We start from the raw sequence: 25,106 nt of genomic DNA, 5'->3' as shown, positions 1-25,106 counted from the left end.
TTTTGAAAAACCATAATAGTTAAACAATGAAATTCCAACCACAAAGTAACAATGCTTGCCTTTCGTGTCCACTATCACACGCAATAATTGGCGTGGGAAGTGGAATCTGTCCACTCATCACAGTTGTTATCACAGACATGAAGGTTTAATTTGACGCAAATTAAAATTAAAATTTTAAAAAATGAAACTATATTAGGAAAGCAGGAAGTGAACAAATGTAACAGTTACTAATTGTAAAAGTACCAAATGGAGGAGTAGGATTTAATAAGCTTTGTTTCTTCCTACTCCTTTTGGACATGTGGAACTGTGAACTGATTATGTGATGCATTCAATTGTAATCGGATGAAATTAAACCATTACCATTACTCTAAGAAAACATAGTGATGCCATGTGTTATTGAATATGAGCGTATTATTGCATATTGTATATGATGTCATTAGGGATGCCAACTCTGGCGCAATAATCCATTCTATATGAATAATAAACAACGTACACTGTCCATCAATTTGCCAAAAATGGTCTAAAATAGTCACGTCATGCCACATATGGACTTTCCAAAAAAGAAGAAGAAGAAGAAGCGTCTCACGCTAGACTGGCATGCGAGTTCAGGCCGGGGCCACTTTGTGAATGGACATTACGCAATATTCAGCTTGGCACCGATTCCACAGTTGAGCGATTACAATAAGCGGAAGAGCCGTCACTCCCTTTTCGCCGTGCTTATCTTTGAGAGCATGTCTACGAGATACAGTTTAAGAAACAAGTAAGAACACCACGTTTGAAATAAGCTAGACCATATTTGCAGTTGCAGGTGTTTTTACAGAGTGTAAAAAGGGTGTAAAACTAAAAACAAGGCAACAACAAAGCCATGCAGAAATAACTGAAAAAATGTAATCCCATTAAACATCTGCTGGTGCATTCATATTTCACGACCGGGCTTCCTGAAATAAAAACACATAAGTTATAAGCAATAATCCGACTATCAAAACACTTATGAAGTTATTATGTTACAGAGAGTTTTACAGCTTGTGCTGCAGCGGCTGATGTATTGCTATTGAAAAAGCTCCAATGAGAGTTCATTGGCATTGGTCTCCAGCATAAACTGTCACCCGAGAAGAATGAATAGGGCTTTTTTTTTTTTTTTTTTTTAGCAGTCTGTTGGACAGAGTGGCTCTTTTGTGCGCACATAATTCACTCATTTGCTTTGTTGTCACAGGCGGTAAAGACACACATAAACAACGGCGTGTACTTTCAAACTCAGGTAGATGTGGGTTTCCTCTTTTTAAAAACAGAAATAGACATAAAGGGCTTTTCTGTGACAAAAAGAAAACTAATGGCAGTGAAGCACCAGACTGTGAAGGTATGCTTAGTAACCTGACTGACTTTCTATGGGCGACGACGCAGCAGAAAATGCCTACGGATGAAAGCTTTGTGCTGGAAATAAGTCGCCATACCAGCAGGGGGCAGTAATAAGTCTTCTACTACAATAATAAAGACACACTTAATTGGATACAATTGGAATGGCTACTTTCATTCATTCACACTCACATTCATACCTATGGACAATTTGGAGTGGCTAATTAACCTAGCATGTTTTTGGAATGTGGGTAATAACCGGAGTACGCATGCACAGGGAGAACATGCAAACTCCACACAGAGATGGCCGAGGGTGGAATTGAACCCCGGTCTCCTAGCTGTGAGGTCTGCGCACTAACCACACGCCCGCCGTGCCGCCGGAATTGCTACTTGATGAACAAAATCGTGTATGTTACATACAGTAAATCCTGTTTTGTCGAAGCATCTTCCTGCTGGAAAATGATGAGTAAATGAACTTGTGAAACAGCACCCTCTCCTGTATTTGTAGCTGCAGCACATTTTTTTTCCCCCCTGACTTGACTCATTCATTCATTCATTTTCTACCGCTTATCCTCACACAGGAGTGCTGGAGCCTATCCCAGGTGGGGTATATACCCTGGACTGGTCGCCAGCCAATCACAGGGCTCATATAGAAGAACAACCATTCATGCTCACATTCATACCTATGGACAATTTGGAGTCGCTAATTAACCTAGCATGCATGTTGTTGAAATAATTTTACTTTATTTTAGTTTTATTGTGTGCAAGATTCATTGTTGTACGACCCCCCCCAAGTGCACATTCATTCATTCATTCATTTTCTACCGCTTATCCTCACGAGGGTCATGGGTATGCTGGAGCCTAGCCCAGCCGTCTTCGGGTGAGAGGCATGATACACCCTGGACTGGTCGCCAGCCAATCACAGGGCACATATAGACAAACAACCATTCACACTCACATTCATACCTATGGACAATTTGGAGTCGCTAATTAACCTAGCATGTTTTTGGAATGTGGGAGGAAACCGGAGTACCCGGAGAAAACCCACACATGCACGGGGAGAACATGCAAACTCCACACAGAGATGGCCGAGGGGGGAATTGAACTCGGGTCTCCTGGCTGTGAGGCCTGAGCGCTAACCACTCGTCCCCCGTGCAACCCTAGATCCAACATGACAGAGTAAAAATAAATTCTCCTCCTATTCTGTGTGGAAGTGGGACATTTTACGCTTTCTTCCAAAGTCCAAAATGGACAATTTGGAGTCGCTAATTAACCTAGCATGTTTTTGGAATGTGGGAGGAAACCGGAGTACCCGGAGAAAACCCACGCATGCACGGGGAGAACATGCAAACTCCACACAGAGATGGCCGAGGGGGGAATTGAACTCGGGTCTCCTAGCTGTGAGGCCTGCGTGCTATCCACTAGTCCCCCGTGCAGGCTCAAAGTCAGACAGTTTGTTTAATAAAAAAAACCAAAGTACATTATTTACCACTCGCCTCATAAAAGTTGAATAAAAATGTAATATATTCATGTTTTTTGCACCGCTACAATCCAGCACTGGCCACTAGCCCACAGTGACAGACTCTCACAGCCCCCCCCCCCCATCCACAATTCCTGGCAAACCCCCGTCAAGAAGAAGCCCTCACTCGTACACTGAATGGACCTCGTGAGGTGACTGGGCACAAGAAGTGGAGGTTTAAAGAGGGGGGGGGGGGTGGGGGGGGGGGGGGGGCACTGCCAAGCATGACTGTCAAACAGCCAGCTTGTTCATCTAATGACTGCTTCGGGATTAGTCGGCCCGACTGTGGCCTCCTACCATCTCGGCGACAATGGGGGAGGGGGGGGGAGAGAAAAAGTGGAAGACCCTGCTGCGTTAGCATCTTGGACACAGCCACCGCGACTGATGCCAACATGGGAAGGTTGTTCTCATCGTGACTTTGCACTTAATGATGCTCGGTGTCGGCGGCATTCGTGCAGCACCGCTATACTCGTTTGTGTTGCTATTTAGACAATAATGGCTATATATATTTCCATATTTACATGAACCAACTAGTCGTAAAATGGTGTCACTGGTTTCCTGGAGCGACGTGCACTAATCGAAGACATGCAGACGGACTAATTTGATCATGAAATAACACAATAAGTGACACGGAACTTCCCATCATGCCTAGCTTAAGGGAAGTGCTTATGTATTTCATTAGGCATGGTCAAAGGGCAATTTAAAAAAAAAAACACCCTGCCCCCTTGGGCCTGTCCCCGTGGACTCTACCTTTACTTGGCTAAAGCAGGAAACAGCACAATGTAAAGCTGGGGAGGGCCGGCAAGGAAGGAAGGAAGGAAGGAAGGAAGGAAGAATGAAGGAACTCCTGCCTTGACCAATGGTCTGGAGGACAAAAGCATAAAAAAAAGCAACTCTCTATGGACGGTTCCATTTCTTATACCAAAAACAATACATATTCATTATTTTCTTCAAAGAGATGATTAAAAGTTGTGTCAAATTCATACATGTCGTATGTAAAACAAGTTAAATCAATTCAAACGAATGCATGGCCGCTACTTTGTAGTCAAGTAGGCTTTCATTATAAGGAAGGAAGACAGACGCTGAGGGACCACTTCATGCACGATGAAAAGCTCTTTGGAGGATCTTCATTAACGCTTCACTCCAGCGTCCGTGTTTATCTGTTCAACACCACAACCGCAAACATGGAGAGAAAGAACTCATCAGATTGTTGACATTGTTGGCAACGGTAGTAAAAGATCCTCTATTTGACATCAGCACTCTGGCGGTTTTAGGAAACTACAGCAAAAAGATAGTCAAAGATCTTCTGTTTGACATTAGAACGCTGGTGGTTTCAAGAAATTACAGGAAAAAGGCTAGTCAAAGATCCTCTATTTGACATCAGCACTCTGGTGGTTTGAAGAAAGTAGAGCAAAAAGGCTAGTCAAAGATCCTCTATTTGACATCAGCACTCCAGCGGTTTGAAGAAACAACAGCAAAAAAAGTAGTCAAAGATCCTCTATTTGACATCAGCACTCTGGTGTTTTGAGGAAATTGCGGCAAAAAGGCTAGTCAAAGATCCTCTATTTGACATCAGCACTCTGGTGTTTTGAAGAAAGTACAGCAAAAAGGCTAGTCAAAGATCCTCTATTATACATCAGCACTCTGGTGGTTTGAAGAAACTACAGCAAAAAGGCTAGTCAAAGATTCTCTATTTGACATCAGCACTCTGGCGGTTTTAGGAAACTACAGCAAAAACGGTAGTCAAAGATCCTCTATTTGACATCAGCACTCTGGTGGTTTGAAGAAATTAGAGCAAAAAGGCTAGTCAAAGATCCTGTATTTGACATCAGCACTCCAGCGGTTTGAAGAAACTACAGCAAAAAAGTAGTCAAAGATCCTGTATTTGACATCAGCACTCTGGTGTTTTGAGGAAATTGCAGCAAAAAGGCTACTCAAAGATCCTCTATTTGACATCAGCACTCTGGTGGTTTGAAGAAACTACAGCAAAAAGGCCAGTCAAAGATCCTCTATTTGACACCAGCACTCTGGCGGTTTGAAGAAACTACAGCAATAAGGCTAGTCAAAGATCCTCTATTTGACATCAGCACTTTGGTGTTTTGAAGAAAGTACAGCAAAAAGGCTAGTCAAAGATCCTCTATTTGACATTAGCACTCTGGTGGTTTGAAGAAAGTACAGCAAAAAGGCTAGTCAAAGATCCTCTATTATACATCAGCACTCTGGTGGTTTGAAGAAACTACAGCAAAAAGGCTAGTCAAAGATCCTCTATTATACATCAGCACTCTGGTGGTTTGAAGAAACTACAGCAAAAAGGCTAGTCAAAGATCCTCTATTATACATCAGCACTCTGGTGGTTTGAAGAAACTACAGCAAAAAGGCTAGTCAAAGATCCTCTATTATACATCAGCACTCTGGTGGTTTGAAGAAACTACAGCAAAAAGGCTAGTCAAAGATTCTCTATTTGACATCAGCACTCTGGCGGTTTTAGGAAACTACAGCAAAAACGGTAGTCAAAGATCCTCTATTTGACATCGGTACTCTGGTGGTTTGAAGAAAGTACACTAAAAAGGCTAGTCAAAGATCCTCTATTTGACATCAGCACTCTGGTGTTTTGAAGAAAGTACAGCAAAAAGGCTAGTCAAAGATCCTCTATTTGACATCAGCACTCTGGTGGTTTTAGGAAACTGCAGCAAAAACAGTAGTCAAAGATGCTCTATTTGACATCAGCACTCTGGCGGTCTGAAGAAAGTACAACAACAACACTAGTCAAAGATCCTCTATTTGACATCAGCACTCTGGTGGTTTGAAGAAAGTACAGCAAAAAGGCTAGCCAAAGATCCTCTATTTGACATCAGCATTTCGGTGGTTTTAGGAAAGTACAGCAAAAACGGTCGTCAAAGATCCTCTATTTGACATCGGTACTCTGGTAGTTTGAACAAATTACAGCAAAAAGACTAGTCAAAGATCCTCTATTATACATCAGCACTCTAGTGTTTTGAAAAAAGTACAGCAAAAAGGCTAGCCAAAGATCCTCTATTTGACATCAGCGTTCTGGTGGTTTGAAGAAATTACAGCAAAAAAAGCTAGTCAAAGATCCTCTATTTGACATCAGCACTCTGGCGGTTTTAGGAAACTACAGCAAAAAGATAGTCAAAGATCCTTTTGGGGTTTTTTTTCTGCTTTCAAGGACATACTGCAAAAATGCTAGTCCAAGATCCTCTATATGTGAGAGGAGCTATTTTCTATTTTGAAAGAACTACAGCAAAAACACATATGCAACATTTAAGCATTTTTGTTTTGAAGGACATGCTGCAAAAACGCTAGTCCAAGATCCTCTTATATGTGACCTGAATCTGCTCCACGCTTCAACTTCTTGAAACTTGTCCGGACCGCCTCATTGTTCTCCAGCCTTTCCTAACCTCGGAGGAATTCCTCCTCCAGGAAATATGGTTTACAAGACACCCCCTGCGCCCCATGGACAGCGTGCGACTCGCTCTGCACTTTTTTTTTTTTTCCTTTTTCCTTTCACCCCTGGAGCAATAAGCCTTGTGGCGGATTATCCCAGCAGGGAGTGGCACGGTTGGAAGCTGGTTTGTCCTGACCTCTAGACACAGACCAGGTCTTGTGTCCAGGTTGATGAAAAGGGTTCGGGTCTTTCATCACCCCCTGAGACTCCCCAGGAGCGCGGCTGCCCCTTTAAGATGATAACAACCATGCCTTGTCTGAAGTCTCTTTTGCCCGCGGAGATCCTGCCAAATTGGTGCATACGAGCCATGGCACTGCCAAGCGCTAAAACAGGACGCCATACTTGCTCACGGTGCGACAAAACAAAAAAACACATCCGTATCAAGTTAACGCATCACATAAATCAACTAAGGTGATAAAGATAAACTGAGTGCTAAACTTAAAAGTGGTATTTCCAAATACCCGCAAGGCATGCTGGGTAGTCCAGCTGTAACAATATTCATTCATTCATTTTCTACCGCTTATCCTCACGAGGGTCGCGGGGGTGCTGGAGCCTATCCCAGCTGTCTTCGGGCGAGAGGCGGGTTAAAGCGGGTTTTGGCGGGCCAGCCAATCACAGGGCACATATAGACAAACAACCATTCACACTCACATTCATACCTATGGACAATTTGGAGTCGCTAATTAACCTAGCATGTTTTTGGAATGTGGGAGGGAGCCTATCCCAGCCGTCTTCGGGCGAGAGGCGGATTACACCCTGGACTGGTTGCCAGCCAATCACAGGGCACATATAAACAAACAACCATTCACACTCACATTCATACCTATGGACAATTTGGAGTCGCTAATTAACCTAGCATGTTTTTTATTTGTAATGTGGGAGGAAACCGGAGTACCAGGAGAAAACCCACGCATGCACGGGGAGAACATGCAAACTCCACACAGAGATGGCCAAGGGTGGAATTGAACCCTGGTCTCCTAGCTGTGAGGTCGCTGCAACAATATTAACTAGGAAAAAAAATGTTTACTTGTTTAAATGATGACCACTTCAACATATTTTGAAACCTAGCAAAAATGCGACAAACATGGCAAAATATGGGGAGAAAGTGGCACAAGCTACCCAGCATGCCTTGCGGTGTGAAAATATGGGTGTTTTTTTTATGTAGATTTTTGTTGATGATGCAGAAATTGCATACAGTTGACTTATTTTAGATGCATATTGAGATTTGAATGATTTTCACAATAAACTGCAGACCCAAGTGTTGTGCATGACAATAGCATGTTGCACCATGCACCAAAAACTCACCGAGAGGAATTCCAGTGTGCCAACATAATCCCGTTCAGTCTTTAAAAGCTCGTTGAGGACGCACACTCGTAACCGGAGCTGTTTCTCCAAATCCTTCCCGCTTTCAGTCCTGTGCTCACTCCTGCTCTCCTCGGTCATTGTGGCTGAACAAAACAACACCAAAGCAAAAAATGTTCAAAAACTCCTTTAGTTGTGCAGTGTCGGTAGCATGGTGGTCACTGAAGGGCCGCACGAGAAGTTAGCAAAAAAGTAGCGAAAAAGTGGAGAAAATGCAAGGAAAAGTGACATAAATCCAGTAGTGGAGTGAAAACGGACACAGGGGAGGATGTACGCCGGTTTTTAAAGTGAGTCCATGTGACTTTTATACCGATACTGCCTCCCTGCACTCCTTCATGCAAAGTGCTAATCGCTAGACAAGCTAACTTCTGGTACAGCCTTTCAAAATAAGCTAAAATATCCGACTGATTTTTGATTTTTTTTTTTAAAGAAACTCACTTAAACTAAGCAAATCTCACTTTGACAACGACAATAATCGACAATTGAATCAATAGTTATATATTTGCATTTTTAAAAAGTCTGTTTTCTACTGAATTGGGTGTTTGTAGCCGGATTGGCTCACTTCCGGTTTGGAATAAAACGCAGCAAAAAGAAATGTCAATCGATTTAAAGTAAAGATTAAAGTTTAGAGATGTCGAGGGTAAAAAGTAGAAAAATACTAATTTTGGAAATAAACATATTTACAGAATAAACACGTACATTTCTGATTAATTGATGAATACTTTTACGACTGCTGATTAAATTAGCTTTAACTTACGACATATAGCGACTTCTGGTGGCCCTATTTGGTACAACTAATGCCATTTTTACATTGTAATATCTACTAGTGACCACTAGAGGCCGCTATTGACTTACAATCAAATGTTACTGAATGAAATAAGGTGCCATCCCATTGTTGTCCACAATGAATACGTGTATATTATAAATAAAAGTCATTTCTAGGGCAACAACAACAACAAAAACGAAAATAAATGTCTCCCAATATGTTTATATTGATGAAGCCTCCATAGTTCAAAGGTCCAACTTTGTCCTGCCTCACTTTTTACTTCAGGGTCAAAGTTCAAAAGGTGCGTGCTCGTCGTCAGGCTCGAGGTCAGCCAAAAGAAGCTCTTTAAAAGCCCGGTTGTGAGCCCACATGTGAGCCTCAAAGAGTTCATTCACACCTTCACGGTCTGCACATGTTGATTTACTGCACCTCTGTGCAACGTTAAGTGAAAGCCACTGCAGCGTTTCGACCGCTATTTTTATGAATATACGTCTGTGTGCAGACCTATATTTTTTACCTTGTACAGTATACGGTTTTGTGAATAGGACCTTACATGGAGCAATGTACCATCGATGTACAGTACAGTCATTTGGGTGTAAAACAGGTGGCGCGCCGCTGACATTGCACACAGGCATGTGAAAAATGTGCTGCCACCATACAATCAGAAAAAGGAAAGGGCCGGCGGTTGACTTTAGGTATTTAATCACCACGTTGGGAGATAGTAAGTGCGGGATCAAACAAGAGGAATGGAAAAACACGGGATCATAGGGAGGGGTTCCTGCGTGGGTAGATATAGATACAAGACATAAACGGTCCCATGCAATTGTGTTGCATGTGTTCCATGTTGGAACACGACAGCAAGACTTGCTGTGTTCACTTTAAGACGAAATGCGGAGAGACAAGGGTACTCAAAAACATTGTGTATTGTTATTATTATGTATTATTATTAGTGGGTGTACAAGTGCATTGAGCTTATTTACATTTACATGAGATAGCTTCCCGTATAATACCATGTACACCACTGCAAACCACAACAAGAAACATATCAATTAATCATTGATGCTATGCTAATGCAATACATTGCCAATGTACCCTAATAATTATAATAATCATCCCATAACATACTGCAAAATAAACTTACACTCAGTTAAAGTCACAACTAGAAAATATGGTGATTAATGCTGAAAAAAATACACAAAAATTACTTTTGTCCCCCTCATAATACAATCAAAACTACTACTACTACTACTGCAAAATAAACTTATACTCAGTTAAAGAAACAACAAGAAAATATGACGGTGATTAATGCTGAAAAAAATACACAAAAATGACTTTTTTCCCCCTCATAATACAATCAAAACTACTACTACTACTGCAAAACAAACTTACACTCAGTTAAAGTAAGAACTAGAAAATATGATGGTGATTAATGCTGAAAAAAAAACACAAAAATGACTTTTCCCCCCTCGTAATACAATCAATACTACTACTACTACTACAACTACTACTACTGCAAAATAAACTTACACTCAGTTAAAGTAACAACTAGAAAATATGGTGATTAATGATGAAAAAAAATACACAAAAATGACTTTTTCCCCCTCATAATACAATCAAAACTACTACTGCTACTACTACTACTACTACAACTACTACTACTGCAAAATAAACTTACACTCAGTTAAAGTAACAACTACAAAATATGATGGTGATTAATGATGAAAAAAAATACACAAAAATGACTTTTTTCCCCCATAATACAATCAAAACTACTACTACTACTACTACTACTACTACTACTGCAAAATAAACTTACACTCAGTTAAAGTAACAACTAGAAAATATGATGGTGATTAAGGCTGAAAAAAAATACACAAAAATGACTTTTTCCTCCTAATAATAGAATCAAAACTACTTGGAATATATATATATAAATATTATCTATTATATATTTTTTTGAAATACTAGATTTATTTTGTACTTATGTTCTTCATAATGATATACTATTGTTATATGTATGGGCTTCATAATGTATTAAACACTTAATTATTGTATTTATATGATTATATTATCCAATGTGTTATTATTATTATTATTAGTAGTAGTAGTAGTAGTAGTGGTCTATTACTATAGTATTATATTGTAAAAATGGTGGTATAATGAGAATAACGCGTCCAAACAATTGTTACTTTTCGTGTTTACGTTCAAGCAGCGTGTGTGCGCGCGCCTGCGCGGTGCACACTCTGTCTCCGGTTACCAGCCGCGTACCACGTGACCCGCTGCCTCTTTTAAAAGAGCGCTGCCGCCGCTGCTACTGCTTCGAGGTGCTAAATGCTTCCCCCCTACTCTTGCCTGGACACTTTTGGCACCTCCTGCACATCAGGTGTGAACTCAAAGGACTTTTTCTTTTTTCTTTTTAAGTAGTTTTGGGATAAAGCTGTAAAAAATATATACTTTTTAAAAATTGTACTGCAAATATGATGCAGGATTCAGGGTGCCTGTTAGGGTTTTTGTTACTGCCTTGTGTGATAATCTTCAGCAGCGTGCTATGTCCCACTACTGGTGCTAGTGGACTTCTCTACAAGAACCGCTATGCTGGGTGAGTAAAGTAAGAGGACACCCCCTCCTCCTACCCCCCCCTTTCCTTTCTTTCCATTCATGTGTGGGACAGGATGGGATGCAATTGCAATCAGATGTGTGCAAAGATCTTCTCATCTAGCACGAACAAAGACAGGCTTTATGTTGTTGTTGTTGTTGTTAGACTGACATGCAGTCCTTTATTTGCATTTACTAACCATGTTCCCCATAGGAAACAATAGAAGAAGAAATAATCTGTTACAGGGTCAAACCTTTGTAAACACTTTAAATCATGGGTGTCCAAACTTTGTCCACTATACACCTGTCATAAAAACTAGCAAAACACAAAAAGCTTCCAAAAGTATGCTGTTTATTTGGTAAATTACAACCTCAAACAACTAAAAAGTCATTTTTCGCACTGAGCAACTGAGCTCTCGTAAAGGTACTCTCCAATGTACGGCATGATGGCCATGAGTATTATGAATAAAAATGACACAAAACGCAGTATAAAGAAGTATACTGGCCATTTTTTGACAATTTGGACTGATCTTTCGAGGCCAGAATGTTGTGTTCTATGTCTATATAACCCTACTATAAAAAAAAGACTAGACTCCTGTCTTTCATCAGAAAGTTTCAGGAAAATATCAGCTCCCAACTAAATTGTTTTTTAAAGTAGAATTTTCAGTTTGATATTTGTTGCTTTTGTGCTAACTGAAATATTTAAACAAATAAGTTTCAGGCAAATATCAGTTCCCAACTAAAAAGAAAAGTTTTTTTGAAGCATAATTTTCAGTTTGATATTTGTTGCTTTTGTGCTAACTGAACTATTTAAAAAAAAATAAGTTTCAGGAAAATATCAGTTGCCAACTAAAAAAAATATATTTTTTTGAAGCATAATTTTCAGTTTGATATTTGTTGCTTTTGTGCTGACTGAACTATTTAAACAAATAAGTTTCAGGAAAATATCAGTTCCCAACTAAAAAAAAAGAAATTTTTTTGAAGCATAATTTTCAGTTTGATATTTGTTGCTTTTGTGCTAACTGAACTATTTAAACAAATAAGTTTCAGGAAAATATCAGTTCCCAACTAAAAAAAATAAATTTTTTTGAAGCATAATTTTCAGTTTGATATTTGTTGCTTTTGTGCTAACTGAACTATTTAAACAAATAAGTTTCAGGAAAATATCAGTTCCCAACTAAAAAAAATTTTTTTTTTAAGCATAATTTTCAGTTTGATATTTGTTGCTCTGTGATTGGCTGGCGACCAGTCCAGGGTGTACCCCGCCTCTCGCCCGAAGACAGCTGGGATAGGCTCCAGCACCCCCCGCAACCCTCGTGATGAAAAGTGGTAGAAAATGAATGAATGAATGAATATTTGTTGCTTTTGTGCTAACTGAACTATTTAAAAAAATAAGTTTCAGGAAAATATCAGTTCCCAACTAAATTTTTTTTTTTTTTAGCATAATTTTCAGTTTGATATTTGTTGCTTTGAACTATCTAAACAAATACAACCCTATTAAACTATTAAAATTTCCCCACCACGTGTAACGTTCTCCTTTTAAACTGATTATAAAATGCACGCTCAGGTTTCATGTTGTGGAATAAGCCGAAGAAAAAGCAAAAGAGGCGCATGAAAATATGGTACATACATAAGTATGTACAGTATGGCGTGTTCATCAAAGGAAGCCTTGATGAAGAGGCTGGTATAGATCAGCGTATATTTTGGATGGATGTCAACTAAAGCAGGAGTTGGGTGGAGGTGAGTGCCGCACCGTGCCCCTTATAATGGACTTTTTATGGAACACTTATACCCTGACTGGTATACAGGATCTGCTTTTGCTTTTTTTACCAGCAAACTGTCCCCAAGACGTGTTTCCATGCCATACATGGACACGGATAAAGAAAGCAGCACAACAATAAACATACCGCTCCATTCATACAACAGCGCTACCTGCTGTAACACAAGTCGGTAAAGGTCTCCATTGAGCGTCAGTCTCAAGTAGGGCAACACACCTATGGAACTATGGAGTAGTAACTTAACACTTACTTCTTCTTCTTCCTGCAGAGATCAGGTTTTTAGGATCACTCCGAGTAACGACCAGGAGGTGAACACGCTCAGGAATATTCTACAACACATTAAGGTTGGCCTGTTATTTTTTTTCAACACATTCATATAATATACTAATGTATTTGTGTGGAAAAAATGCATTATCTAATAAGATAAGACATGGGGCTGCGCGTTGGACAAGTGGTTAGCATGCAGGCCTCACAGCAGGGAGACTCAAGTTCAATTCCACTCTCGGCTATCTCTGTGTGGAGTTTGCATGGGTTTTCTCCGGGTACTCCCACATTCCAAAAACATGCTAGGTTAATTAACGACTCCAAATTGTCCATAGGTATGAATGTGAGTGTGAATGGTTGTTTGTCTATATGTGCCCTGTGATTGGCTGCTGACCAGTCCAGGGTGTACCCTGCCTCTCGCCTGAAGACGGCACCACCCATGAGCCTCGTGATAGTAAGCGGTAGAAAATGAATGAATGAATAACACATTTATTTTCCATAATAAATTAAAAAAAAATGTTCCATAATATTTGGACATTATCTCATATTTTTTACAGTTTTTTTAACACATTCTCGTAATATTACAACTTTATTTTGTGTAAAAATGTGCATTTTACAATCCTATCCCAGCCGTCTTTGGGCGAGAGAGGCGGGGTACACCCTGGACTGGTCGCCAGTCAGCCAATAACAGGGCACATATAGACAAACAACCATTCACACTCACATTCATACCTATGGACAATTTGGAGTCGCTAATTAACCTAGCATGTTTTTGGAATGTGGGAGGAAACCGGAGTAACCGGAAGAAAACCCACGCATGCACGGGGAGAACATGCAAACTCCACACAGAGATGGCCGAGAGTGGAATTGAACCCGGGTCTCATAGCTGTGCGGCCTGTGTGCTAACCACTCGACCACTGCGCAGCCCCATGTCTTATATTAAATCATAATGGCGTCCCATAACCTTATAGATCTTTAACTTATTTCTTTGAAAATGAATACTTTTTAATAGTATAATAGTACACAATATCATAATATTACATAAATGCTGCATTTTTCTTATTGTCATACAGTTACGTAGTCACTATATTGTAATACTAAATGTTGTTCCCATAATAAAACTGTGTTTTTTCGACAGTGCTCCGAGGTGAACCATAGCGGCGGTGGCGAGTGTTTGGACAGCTGTAGACGCGTGTTTTCATTAGCTTATAGCCACACTGCAACGCCTCCGGTGCCGGTGGCAAAGTTTTTAGTGCGGGACAAGGCAGGGCGGAAAGAAGGCTGCCCCAAATAACGCCAGCGACAAATACTTCTGTAATGGAGCACACGTATAGAGAGAGAGCGTTTATGCGGGATGACACTCAATTACGGGCTTTTATTGAACCATAAACTCTTCCTCATCCTGTTTTGGCACAGCCGCCGCCACAACAACACGTAAATTAATTTATTGCTAGCATACACAAACAGTGGCAACCAAAAGGAAAACAAAATGAAGAGTGTAATAATGAATGTTTTTGGTCATGTGACCAAACTAAACATATGGTGTATACGACTGGGCTCATAGTGGAGGACGCCGCATTTTCCAGCTTGGATAAACAATTCCATTACAGCGAAGTGATACATTAACAAGCATGTGTGCCAGCCTGATTGTCTCTGCTTCACGCTGCAATCAATGCATGCCAGCTGGGACGTTAAAAATTGACTCTTCCTTTTTTTTTTTTACTAAAAAAGATGGCACATCATCGACATAGAGATTTTTGTTTTGGGAAAGAGTCATGATTATGGATGTCTGATAATTATCGGACCGATATCAGCTTAAAAATGCAATATCAACTGATATCAGTATCGGAAATGACAGTTGGACAATATCAACTTAGTGGTTTTCGGCAAAAAAAAAAGCTAATATCGGACATCCCTAGTCATTTTGTTAGAGAACAGAATGACGTTAAGATCAAAGGGTTGTACAATGACCAAAAAAGATAAACAACGTCAAAAACTGCGATTAATACGAGAGGAAAATCATTTTACAAGGACTGAGCTTTACAATGACATGATGCTACTAGAACCGTCGTAAAATTCCAAGAACAAATTCAAATAAAGATTTGATTTAAAGAGAGGTTGTAATTTTTACGAAGAAAAATCTATACGATGATACAGATAAAAAAAAAAGAGACCAAAGTCGTGTTACGATGAACCACCCTAATGTTACCATTAAAAAAAGTCTTCATTTTAGGGGGAAAAAAAGTTAGCTATTTTTGAGGAAAAAACGCAAATGTTAGGAGTCAAGTTGTAGGTTACGATGAAAAAAGTCATAATGCCATGAAACATCGTTATTGACAAGGAAAGTCATGCACAATGTCAAGAAAGAAAACGACAAAATGTAAGAAAATAGTCATAACGACATTAAAGTTACGCTACAAGGGAAAATATTTACGATTTAGTATTTTACGACTCACGAGGGTCGCGGTGCTGGAGCCTATCCCAGCTGTCTTCATGCAAGAGGCGGGGTACTCCCTGGACTGGTCGCCAGCCAATCACAGGGCACATATAGACAAACAACCATTCACACTCACATTCATACCTATGGACAATTTTTGAGTCGCTAATTAACCTAGCATGTTTTTGGAATGTGGGAGGGAGCCTATCCCAGCCGTCTTCGGGTGAGAGGCGGGGTACACCCTGGACTGGTCGCCAGCCAATCACAGGGCACATATAGACAAACAACCATTCACACTCACATTCATATCTATGGACAATTTGGAGTTGCTAGCATGTTTTTGGAATGTGGGAGGAAACCGGAGTACCCGGAGAAAACCCACGCATGCACGGGGAGAACATGCAAACTCCACACAGAGATGGCCGAGCGTGGGATTGAACTCGGGTCTCCTAGTTGTGAGGTCTGCATGCCAACCACTCGTCCACCGTGCAGCCCAAGTCGCTATATTAAAGGCATTAATCAACTTTCGGGCAGTTTTATTAAATTGTAGTTCTAAAATGGCAAAAATGGCCTCCGTGCTGCACTTTGGACAGCCATGCTTTATCGCGTGAATGCATGTGCGTACAATAAATATGCTAATAAAGGAAATCATTGCGTCACTTGAATTTGTGATTGTCTTTTAAGGTGGACCTCTGGCATCCTAACAGTGTTTCTCTGATCAGCTTCAATGCTACAGTGGATGTGCACATCAAACATAGAGACACACGAGGTCTACATGCTAGCTTAAAGCAGGAAGGCATCCAATATAGGTGAGATCTTTAACAACCTGGCAACCCAACCCTCTTCGAAAAGCACTCCATAGTAAATAAGACCGCAGGTGATGTGATGTTATCATATGATATCAATGTCACTGTGCTGCAGGGTTTTTATCACCAACCTGCAGGCGGAAATTGAAAAACAGCAGACGGGCCGCCGCTCGTCTCGCCGACGGAGGTCAGAGAGTCAATACGACTATGAGGTCTACCACTCCCTGGAAGAGGTATAACCTCTCATCAGCCTTCATATTATTGCTCACTTAAAATACAAAAGTTTTACTTTTTTATCAAAGATCCAGAAGTGGATGTTTGACCTGAACGCGACTCATCCTCACCTGCTGGACATGTTCTCCATCGGGACGTCCTACGAGGGACGAGCGCTTTATGTCCTTCAGGTAAGAGAAAGAAGAACACACAGAGATGAGTAACTGATACAGTAACTGATAACGCTGATCTCATGTCAGCTAGGAAAGAGAAGTCGCCCCCAGAAAAAGGCCGTCTGGATCGACTGCGGGGTCCATGCCAGAGAGTGGATAGGACCCGCCTTCTGTCAGTGGTTCGTCAAAGAGGTAGTACCACATAATAATAATGTAGTAACCCACTCACACCACTAGAGGTCAGTATCATTTTAGTCCCTGTCCCTACATCACCTACTAGCATTTAAAGAACAGTGATGATAATTATTGATCATAATAATGTAATAATGTTTTTTTCTATGATATTACAGGCACTGCAGTCCTACCCGTATGACTCAGTCATGCGGCGGTTGCTCAATCAGCTCAATTTCTACATCATGCCGGTCTTCAACGTGGATGGATACCACTACAGCTGGACCAAAGTACAATATAGCATTAAATAGATAGCAAGGTTACAGGGACCCCTACTGGGACCCCTACTGGGACCCCTACTGGGACCCCATTCAATATGCTTTGTTTGTTTGTAGGATCGTTTCTGGAGGAAGACACGGTCCAAGAACCGTAAGTTCCATTGCAGAGGAGTTGACGCTAACAGAAACTGGAAGGTCAAATGGTGTGGTGAGTGTCAAAACTGGTTTCGGAACTGTTACCACTGTGCTAAATAACACACCATGGGGCCAAAGAAAATTTGATAATGAAGGTGAGCAACGCTGCTGAATTCAACCTTTTCTGGTACTGGCGGCCTTTGAAATTCGGGCACAATAATCTCACAAAAATTAATATTACGTAAAAAAAAATATATATATATTTATACATATAGGTGTCTAATGGATTGATGAGTTTTACATTATTTAGGTTTTCACGACAAAAACCGAAGCAGCTATCGTCAATGTTTAATGAGAAAATACTAATACTACTGTACTACTACTAACAATGACAAAGTATTTATAAAGTCTTAACAAAGTTGAAAAGGAAGGCCTGTACATAAGAAATAAGTAAAATAAGGGAAAAAACATACAAAAATTACAATAATAATAACAAAATTCCATTTACGCTTCTACGGTTATCGTCACACCATTACAGAGACACACAAGACAAGGTTCTCTAACTGTCAATATATATGAATATAATGTATCATGTATTATATTTTTGCTCACAAACTGATGGATAACTTGGAAGTGAGAATGTCAAATGTGACATTTATTTTTACGCTTGAAATATCTTGCAGTACAACTTATTCCTGTGGTCAGTCGCTTCAATGTCGGTTCATCCTATTGTCATAATTATGGATTTATTGCTGCCATATAATAGTAATCCCTCATTTATCACTGTTAATTGGTTCCAGACCTGACCACGTTAAGTGAATTTTCGTGAAGTAGGATTTCTTTATAAATTGAATATTTTCATAGTTATCGTAGGGTTATCGTTTTGTAAATATGTTTTTTAAACATTAGAGCCATCCAGACATGAAATAACACCCCTATAGTCAACTTGACATACATGACAGGAAGTGACATCAGTGGTTCAGAATTGAGTTTTAGCTTGTTGTGGGCTATGCCGCAACAGTGACCTGTGTTATTATTATAATGTTATTATGCGGCGACACGGTGGCGAAGTGGTTGGTGTGCTGACCTCACAGCTAGGAAACGAGGGTTCGATTCCACCCTCTGCCATGTCTGTGTGGAATTTGCATGTTGCATGCGTGGGTTTTCTCCGGGTACTCCGGTTTCCAAAAAAAAAAACATGCTAGGTTAATTAGCGACTCCAAATTGTCCATACGTATGAATGTGAGTGTGAATGGTTGTTTGTCTATATGGGCCCTGTGATTGGCTAGCTGGCGACCAGTCCAGTGTGTACCCCGCCTCTCGTCCGAAGACAGCTGGGATAGGCTCCAGCACCCCCCGCGACCCTCGCGAATGAATGAATGTTATTATGCCGCTTATGAGGTCATTTAAACCTACTATAAACGTCGGTTCAAGGTTAGTGATTGGGCAGTGGTCTTACTGACACCTAGTGACCAATGTAGAGTACTGCATTTATAATGGATTATACACTACTTTTGTATTTTAGTTCATTTAGTTATTTATATGCACAATTTGCTTAAATAGGCATATGTGCTGACTAATAATAGGACGAAGTAACCACAAAACAGCGATGATTTATGAGTTATTTTTAGAAATGTTCACACTGGTCCTCTGCAACATCACTGGCACACATCTGTGATGGCATCTAAAGTATCTTTTTAGAAGGTCACTGAAATAAAGTCTCCATTTTCAGGAAGAAAACATTCCAAAAATGCTTTTAGAGCGCTTCCTCAGCCTTCAGCGGATCCTCCATAACAAATCTCGGGGGTGTCCTTGAGTCCGCATTTTCGGAGCTGCGACGTCATCTTCACGTTGTCTTCCACAAGCGAGGCGTTCTCCTGTTGCAACTTCACGACCAAGTTCTCCTTCTCCTGCAAGGCCTGCGTCATACGCGTCTGCATGCGCTCCCACTCGCTTTTGAACAGCTGCCACTCCACATCGATGGCGGCGACAACGTTTTTGGCGTTCTCCTTTGTGGTCTTTGTGAGCTGCTCGCACTCCCCAATCCAGTATTTCCTCACATTGATGGTTTCTCTCCTGGATGCTTCCAGAGAGTCCTGAAGGTTGTTCAGCTCGTCTTGTTTCAAAATGTCTCCTTGTTTCAGACGCTCAGGGTCAGTCTCCGCCATTAAGGTCACAGGCCGCTCCCGACCAATGGGATTCATCTTGGATTCCCGCTCAGCCTTGAGCTCTTCCTTCACAGAGAGGAGACTTTGTTGCAGCTCAGAAATCTCCGCTTCGAATTTGAGGAGCTGGCCAGACATGGCGGCGTTTTCCGCTCCGAGCATGCAGTTCTCATTGGTCAGCTTTGCGATGTGCTCGTCCTTCTCCTGCAGGCTGCATCCCATGTGCCACTGAAGACGCTCCATCTCCGTCTTGAAATAATCGGTCGTGTCCATGTTGTGTCTCTGCATGCTCTCCAGCCTGGAGTTGAAATGGGCTTCCATCTCCTCCATCTGCCACTGCATGTTCTCCCACTGACACTGCAGGTGGGCCGCCGTTTCCTGCTCGCGGACCAGCCAACACTGCTGCCACTCGGCGTTCACCGTCGCCACCATGCTCTCAGAGACGTCTTCTCTGGCTTTCTTGAGCAGTTCATGTTCTTCCATCCAGTATCTCCGCGCTTGAACCGTTTCCGCTTGAGCGACGGCCAGCGCGTTCTTCAGGACGCTCATTTCATTCTCCTTTTCTCTGAGCTTCTGCTCCATCTCCGGCGTGGTCCGTCCGGTTCGAGCTTCATCCAGAGCTTTACGAAACTTCTGCCTCTCCTCGTGGTGTCTTTGGCGTTCGTTGTCCATGTGTTCCCTCAGGGCGGCGTTTTGGGCGGCAAGCTCCCTGTTGGAGCTCTCGCTGAAAAAGAGAGCCTGCTTGAGGCCACCGTGTTTGTGGTAGCCACCCTCTGTAGCCTTGCCGCGATGCCATTGCTGGTGCGGCTGAAATAACCAGGAAACTTTTTTTGACTCCTCAAAATGTGTCAAAAGCTGCCATTCGTGGTTTCAACTCACCCTCCTTGGATAGTCTGCTTTGGCTGTGGTGGAAAACTCCCTTCGGTCAACGCTTTCAGGGCCCCTTTGCTCCGAGTTATCCATTTTAGTGTTTACTCATTTGCCATCATTCTTCAAGCTTTTCTTGTTTATAAATGTGACTTTAATGCAGAAATGAATGGAGCCGGTTAAGCAAAGGGAGAGGTCGCGGGATCAAAGCCCTCCAGTCACAAAGGTGCGAAACATCACAAAGAGGCGATGCAAAAAAAAAAAAAAAAATTGGGGGGGGTTTGTGACACTGCTATGACACATGTCTGATGACATGTGAACTGACCAATGAATACAACAGTTTGCTTATTACATAAGTAAGCACTCCCCTCATGAGCAGAGCGGTTTTATGACTTTTATCTTCTCAAAGGACTTGGTATACTTTGAGTATTAGTATATAGTAGTCAGAGTACAGCTTTGTATAGCAGTATAGATTTACTTTCCATTGAATGAATGAGTCAACACACAATTGTAACTGTAGTGTTCCACACTGGTCACTAGGTGTCAGTAATGTTACTGTAAGGTTCAATGAGATAAAGCACCAGACTTTGCAGGCTTGGATTATGCACAATGATAACAACATCATAATTGTTCATTCATTCATTCATTTTCTACCGCTTATCCTCACAAGGATTGCAGGGGGTGCTGGAGCCTATCCCAGCTGTCTTCGGGCGAGAGGCGGGGTACACCCTGGACTGGTCGCCAGCCAATCACAGGGCACATATAGACAAGCAACCATTCACACTCACATTCATACCTATGGACAATTTGGAGTCGCTAATTAACCTAGCATGTTTTTGGAATGTGGGAGGAAACCGGAGTACCCGGAGAAAACCCACACATGCACGGGGAGAACATGCAAACTCCACACAGAGATGGCCGAGGGTGGAATTGAACTCGGGTCTCCTCGCTGTGTGGCCTGCGCGCTAACCACTTAACCGCCGCGCAGCCCCATGTCTAATATTATGAGAAGAAAATTAACAATAATTAGCGAAAAAAAGGTATAGAACATTTTTTGAGTTGCCAATTAGCATGTTAGCAACCTAGCATGTTTTTGGAAAGTGGGAGACACACCGAGGGTGGGATTGAACTCGGGTCTTCTAGCTGTGAGGTCTGCACGCTAACCACTCGACCCATCATATTTGTAATGAAAATAAACACAATAATAACCATTGCCAAGCTAAAACTCACCTCTGAACCCTTGATGTCACTTCCTTGATGTCACTTCCTGTCCCACCACACACATTTACTACTAGTCTTACTTGGGCCGCATGGCAGTTTTCCCACATGATAACAAACCCAAACATCTGAATGACTCTCGTGTCACCGTCTATAGAAGAAGGGGCGTCCTCCCACCCCTGCGACGACACGTATTGTGGCCCTTTCCCCGAGTCGGAACCCGAGGTCAGGGCGGTGGCTAAGTTCCTGCGCAAGAACAAGAAGCAAGTGAAAGCCTACATCTCCATCCACGCGTACGCCCAAATGCTGCTCTACCCGTACTCTTACAAGTACGCCACCATCCCCAATTTCAACTGCGTGGTGAGGACGCACGTCATTAAACGCTATTGTAACGGATCCATTCGCCATATGGTTATTTGTTGGGTGTGTTACTTTTGTAGGAGTCGACGGCTCACAATGCGGTGACAGCGCTTTATTCAGCCTATGGAGTCAAGTACAGATATGGACCCGCCTCCACGACCCTCTGTGAGTACATTCCATAGGAGGAGGACCTTGGTGTATACGTATGACGGCGTTGTATTATTACTATTGGATTGTGCCTTACCCTAGGAGACCAAATGGAGGGCAAAAAGTGTAACAATGCAGTTCTGTGTATTCTTCTTGTACATTATAAATAATTTACGAAAATGCATCATAACCACGACGATACTTTGTGTCCCTCTCTCATCATAGATGTTAGCTCAGGCAGTTCCATAGACTGGGCCTACAGGAACGGCATCCCGTACGCGTTTGCGTTCGAGTTGAGGGACACAGGCTACTTCGGCTTCCTGCTTCCAGAGTCTCTGATCAACCCCACGTGCACCGAGACCATGAGGGCGGTGAAGGCCATCGCCTCGGGTCTGCTAAAGAAGTGTCACAGCCACAGTGACGTCGATACATTACTATATGTATAAATACACTCCTGTGTTTGGTCACAAATCAGAAAAATAAGCTTCTCGCAATAAGCGGCGGCCATTGGAGCACTTGTCAGTCATGATCCAGCGGCACTTTGATGACTCAGCAGTAAAGTACCAAAAAGGGCTTTTTAATGGACCACAAAACCTATGAATGCCTTCATTGCTGTAACACTATTTTTATGAGCTGTGTGTGGTTTTTGTGTTATTGGTAAGGAACAACCTGTCAGTGGAATCATATTTTGTCATTACTCAGGTATGGACGACTTAATATACTGTTTGTGTGTGTTATTATATACTTGAATAAACATTGTTTGATATAGATATAACTTTGTACATGTTGGTTATTTCATAAACAGTTAAAAGGCTTTAAAATGATGCATTGTGAATAAAGGCCACAACTACAAGTGTTGGTGCCTTATGGAAACTACGTATCAATTTATATAAATAATAATAGATTTATTATTCTCAAAGAACTCGTCTTATTTCTTATTTTCGTCTCTTATTTATGCGAAATGTTCCCCAAACACGATTTAATTCTAAATCACAATAAAGTGTGAATTTGATACCGATGTACTGTAGTGATTATAAATATAAATAAATTAAGAGGAGAGTTATAAAACAGATATTAAAATACAGTTTTATTGTGTTATTATGTCCCTTTTATTATTATTATTAGGGATGTTCGATATCAGCCGATACTGATACCGATATGTGTAACATGACATACAGAGTATCCCTTATGATGGAATGAACACATATGTGTTGTATACATCATTTTAATATCGGTCTTCATTAAAAAAAAAAAAAAAAAGATACCAGATAACCAGATACCAGATACCGATAATGCATTTTGATTGATATCAATTACAAATTTGACATCCCTAAATATTATTATTATTATTATTATTATTATTATTATTGAAGAGGTTTGTTGACAAAATGATGTATTTTAAGGTATGTTACAAAAAGAAACTTTAATTAATTAAATATATATTAATTTATTAATTTTCTATTAGATATTTTTTTTCTGGGATAGGCTCCAGCACACTGCATAATATATTATATAATAATAATATATAATAATCTATATAATAATAATATAATAATATATATATTTAATTTCCATAACAATAATAATAATAATACATAATTTGATTTATTTAGTTAAGTAATTAATACAAATAAAACGCAATTTAAAATTTTTAAATTTTAAAATTAATAAAAATTAAATATAAAGTAATTTTGTGTCATGACTTATAATAACAAAACAGTGGCATGCATTACACATAAAAAATGTCTGTTATATCTAAGAACTTCACGTGATGTTTTTCCTTTCAGTTAGAAAGATATATGTGTGTGTATGTGTGTGTGTGTGTGTGTTGTGCCTACCTCCCGAGCAGCAGCAGCATCTCCCTGCTGCCTCACTGCGGCCGCACGCCAACGTGACGTCGTTTCCTCTCCAACATGGCGCAGGAGGCAGGTCGTTGATGTCCATCTGACGGGGATTGAGCCCACCTTTTGTGTGTGTTTGTTTTTTCTTTTTTTGTTGGTGTGGGCCGTCATCGCTGAGGGGGAAGCACATCTTTTCGGACCCCCTTTATCCTCTCCCTCACTCCTCCTCCAGCCTGACACACACACACATACACACACATTACATTTACACACCGCGCCCCGAATTCCGGTGCGTCATGTTTGAGGGCAAAAAGACGAAAAACATGTTCCTCACCAGAGCTTTGGAGAAGATTTTGGCGGACAAGGAGGTGAAAAAAGCCCATCACTCCCAACTGCGCAAAGCCTGCGAAGTGGCACTAGGTAAGTTGTGTGTATTTTTTTGTGTGTGTCTCATTTAGACACGTCACGCACCCCACTCCACTCATTACGCCGGCTACCTTGCAAACAACAAAACCACCAAAAACGCCGCCATTGTGTTCGATGACTTAAAGCTAACAGCTACGTGTGGACTGTGAGCTGTTGTGTGTTTATTCGACGAGTCGCTATTCAACGCGGAAATGGTGCAAGGAGGTGCTTGGCTGTTAAGTTGGCGATGCGAGCTTGTAGGCCGCAGGGGGGAAACAAACATTGCAAAAAGTTGTATAAGGGTACCGAAGCAATGTAACGTCAACGTAGCGGACATGCACACGTCCCCACGAACGCTGTAATTATTGCAAGCGTTTAATCGCATGCCTTTGAGGCCACAATGGTTGGCGTCTCTTCCTGGTACGCGTAGCCCCTCCGCTCTTGCCGTTTGCAGTGACTCATTTGTTCGGTTATTTATTGCACATTTAAGTCAGTTTAATGTTCAAACGTTACTTCTAGTTGGGTGTAAATCGGAGGTAGTGAAAGGAGAAGGTGACAGCTGTCACTAGCACCTTTATAACATAGGGCATAAGACGTTGTCGGAAGTACCAGGTACAGCTTCCGGTCCTGAATGAAATGAAATCCCATTCCTTCATATGCAGATCTAGAAATGACACATTTTTCAACCAACACAGATCGTTAAATGAATTAGTAACAAAGCTGTGTTTATTTTCACTAAACGAAACGTTCCAGCGAGCGACTAAACCTGCTTATCTTGTTCTCTCCG

At 41.2% G+C, this 25,106-nt stretch overlaps 4 protein-coding genes across 8 annotated transcripts in view; 2 read left to right on the top strand and 2 right to left on the bottom strand.

The window, feature by feature from the left end:
* prex2 (phosphatidylinositol-3,4,5-trisphosphate-dependent Rac exchange factor 2) overlaps window positions 1-24,850 on the bottom strand; it is a 100,038-nt gene extending 75,188 nt beyond the window's left edge. The window contains exons 1-5 of one of the 4 annotated variants that reach the window (XM_058059630.2): window positions 23,912-23,973; window positions 16,691-16,744; window positions 16,478-16,570; window positions 13,090-13,168; window positions 7,644-7,786 (exon numbers count right to left, since the gene is read on the bottom strand). In XM_058059630.2, coding sequence (XP_057915613.2) covers window positions 7,644-7,781 — 138 coding nt within the window. In that variant the 5' untranslated portion in view covers window positions 7,782-7,786; window positions 13,090-13,168; window positions 16,478-16,570; window positions 16,691-16,744; window positions 23,912-23,973. Of the gene's footprint in view, window positions 1-7,643; window positions 7,787-13,089; window positions 13,169-16,477; window positions 16,571-16,690; window positions 16,745-17,097; window positions 17,166-23,911; window positions 24,148-24,248 lie in introns of those variants that run through there. The other 3 variants (XM_058059629.2, XM_058059625.2, XM_058059628.2) reach the window with 3 other exon arrangements.
* cpa6 (carboxypeptidase A6) lies at window positions 10,944-22,798 on the top strand. The gene is made up of 11 exons (XM_078792551.1): window positions 10,944-11,065; window positions 13,108-13,183; window positions 16,225-16,349; window positions 16,462-16,579; window positions 16,649-16,750; window positions 16,820-16,924; window positions 17,083-17,193; window positions 17,299-17,389; window positions 21,724-21,926; window positions 22,007-22,091; window positions 22,299-22,798. The coding sequence occupies exons 1-11, from the start codon at window positions 10,944-10,946 to the stop codon at window positions 22,517-22,519; spliced, it is 1,359 nt and encodes a 452-aa protein (XP_078648677.1). The 3' UTR covers window positions 22,520-22,798.
* Window positions 18,984-20,640, bottom strand: LOC131108597 (uncharacterized). Its single transcript, XM_058059707.2, has 2 exons — window positions 20,361-20,640; window positions 18,984-20,288 (listed from the first exon to the last, which is right to left on the bottom strand). The coding sequence occupies exons 1-2, from the start codon at window positions 20,442-20,444 to the stop codon at window positions 19,086-19,088; spliced, it is 1,287 nt and encodes a 428-aa protein (XP_057915690.2). The 5' UTR covers window positions 20,445-20,640; the 3' UTR covers window positions 18,984-19,085.
* Window positions 23,959-25,106, top strand: part of arfgef1 (ADP-ribosylation factor guanine nucleotide-exchange factor 1 (brefeldin A-inhibited)) — a 34,674-nt gene continuing 33,526 nt past the window's right edge. For both annotated transcript variants that reach the window (XM_058059624.2, XM_058059623.2), the window contains exon 1: window positions 23,959-24,334. In XM_058059624.2, coding sequence (XP_057915607.2) covers window positions 24,211-24,334 — 124 coding nt within the window. In that variant the 5' untranslated portion in view covers window positions 23,959-24,210. The remainder of the gene's footprint in view (window positions 24,335-25,106) is intronic.

This window comes from Doryrhamphus excisus, linkage group LG7 (assembly GCF_037039965.1).
Source record: "Doryrhamphus excisus strain RoL-2023G ecotype Guam linkage group LG7, RoL_Dexc_Guam_v1.1, whole genome shotgun sequence".
Classification (NCBI taxonomy): Eukaryota; Metazoa; Chordata; class Actinopteri; order Syngnathiformes; family Syngnathidae; genus Doryrhamphus; species Doryrhamphus excisus.
Note: the sequence above shows the minus strand (reverse complement) of the source record. Positions and strands in the feature narration are given on the sequence as shown.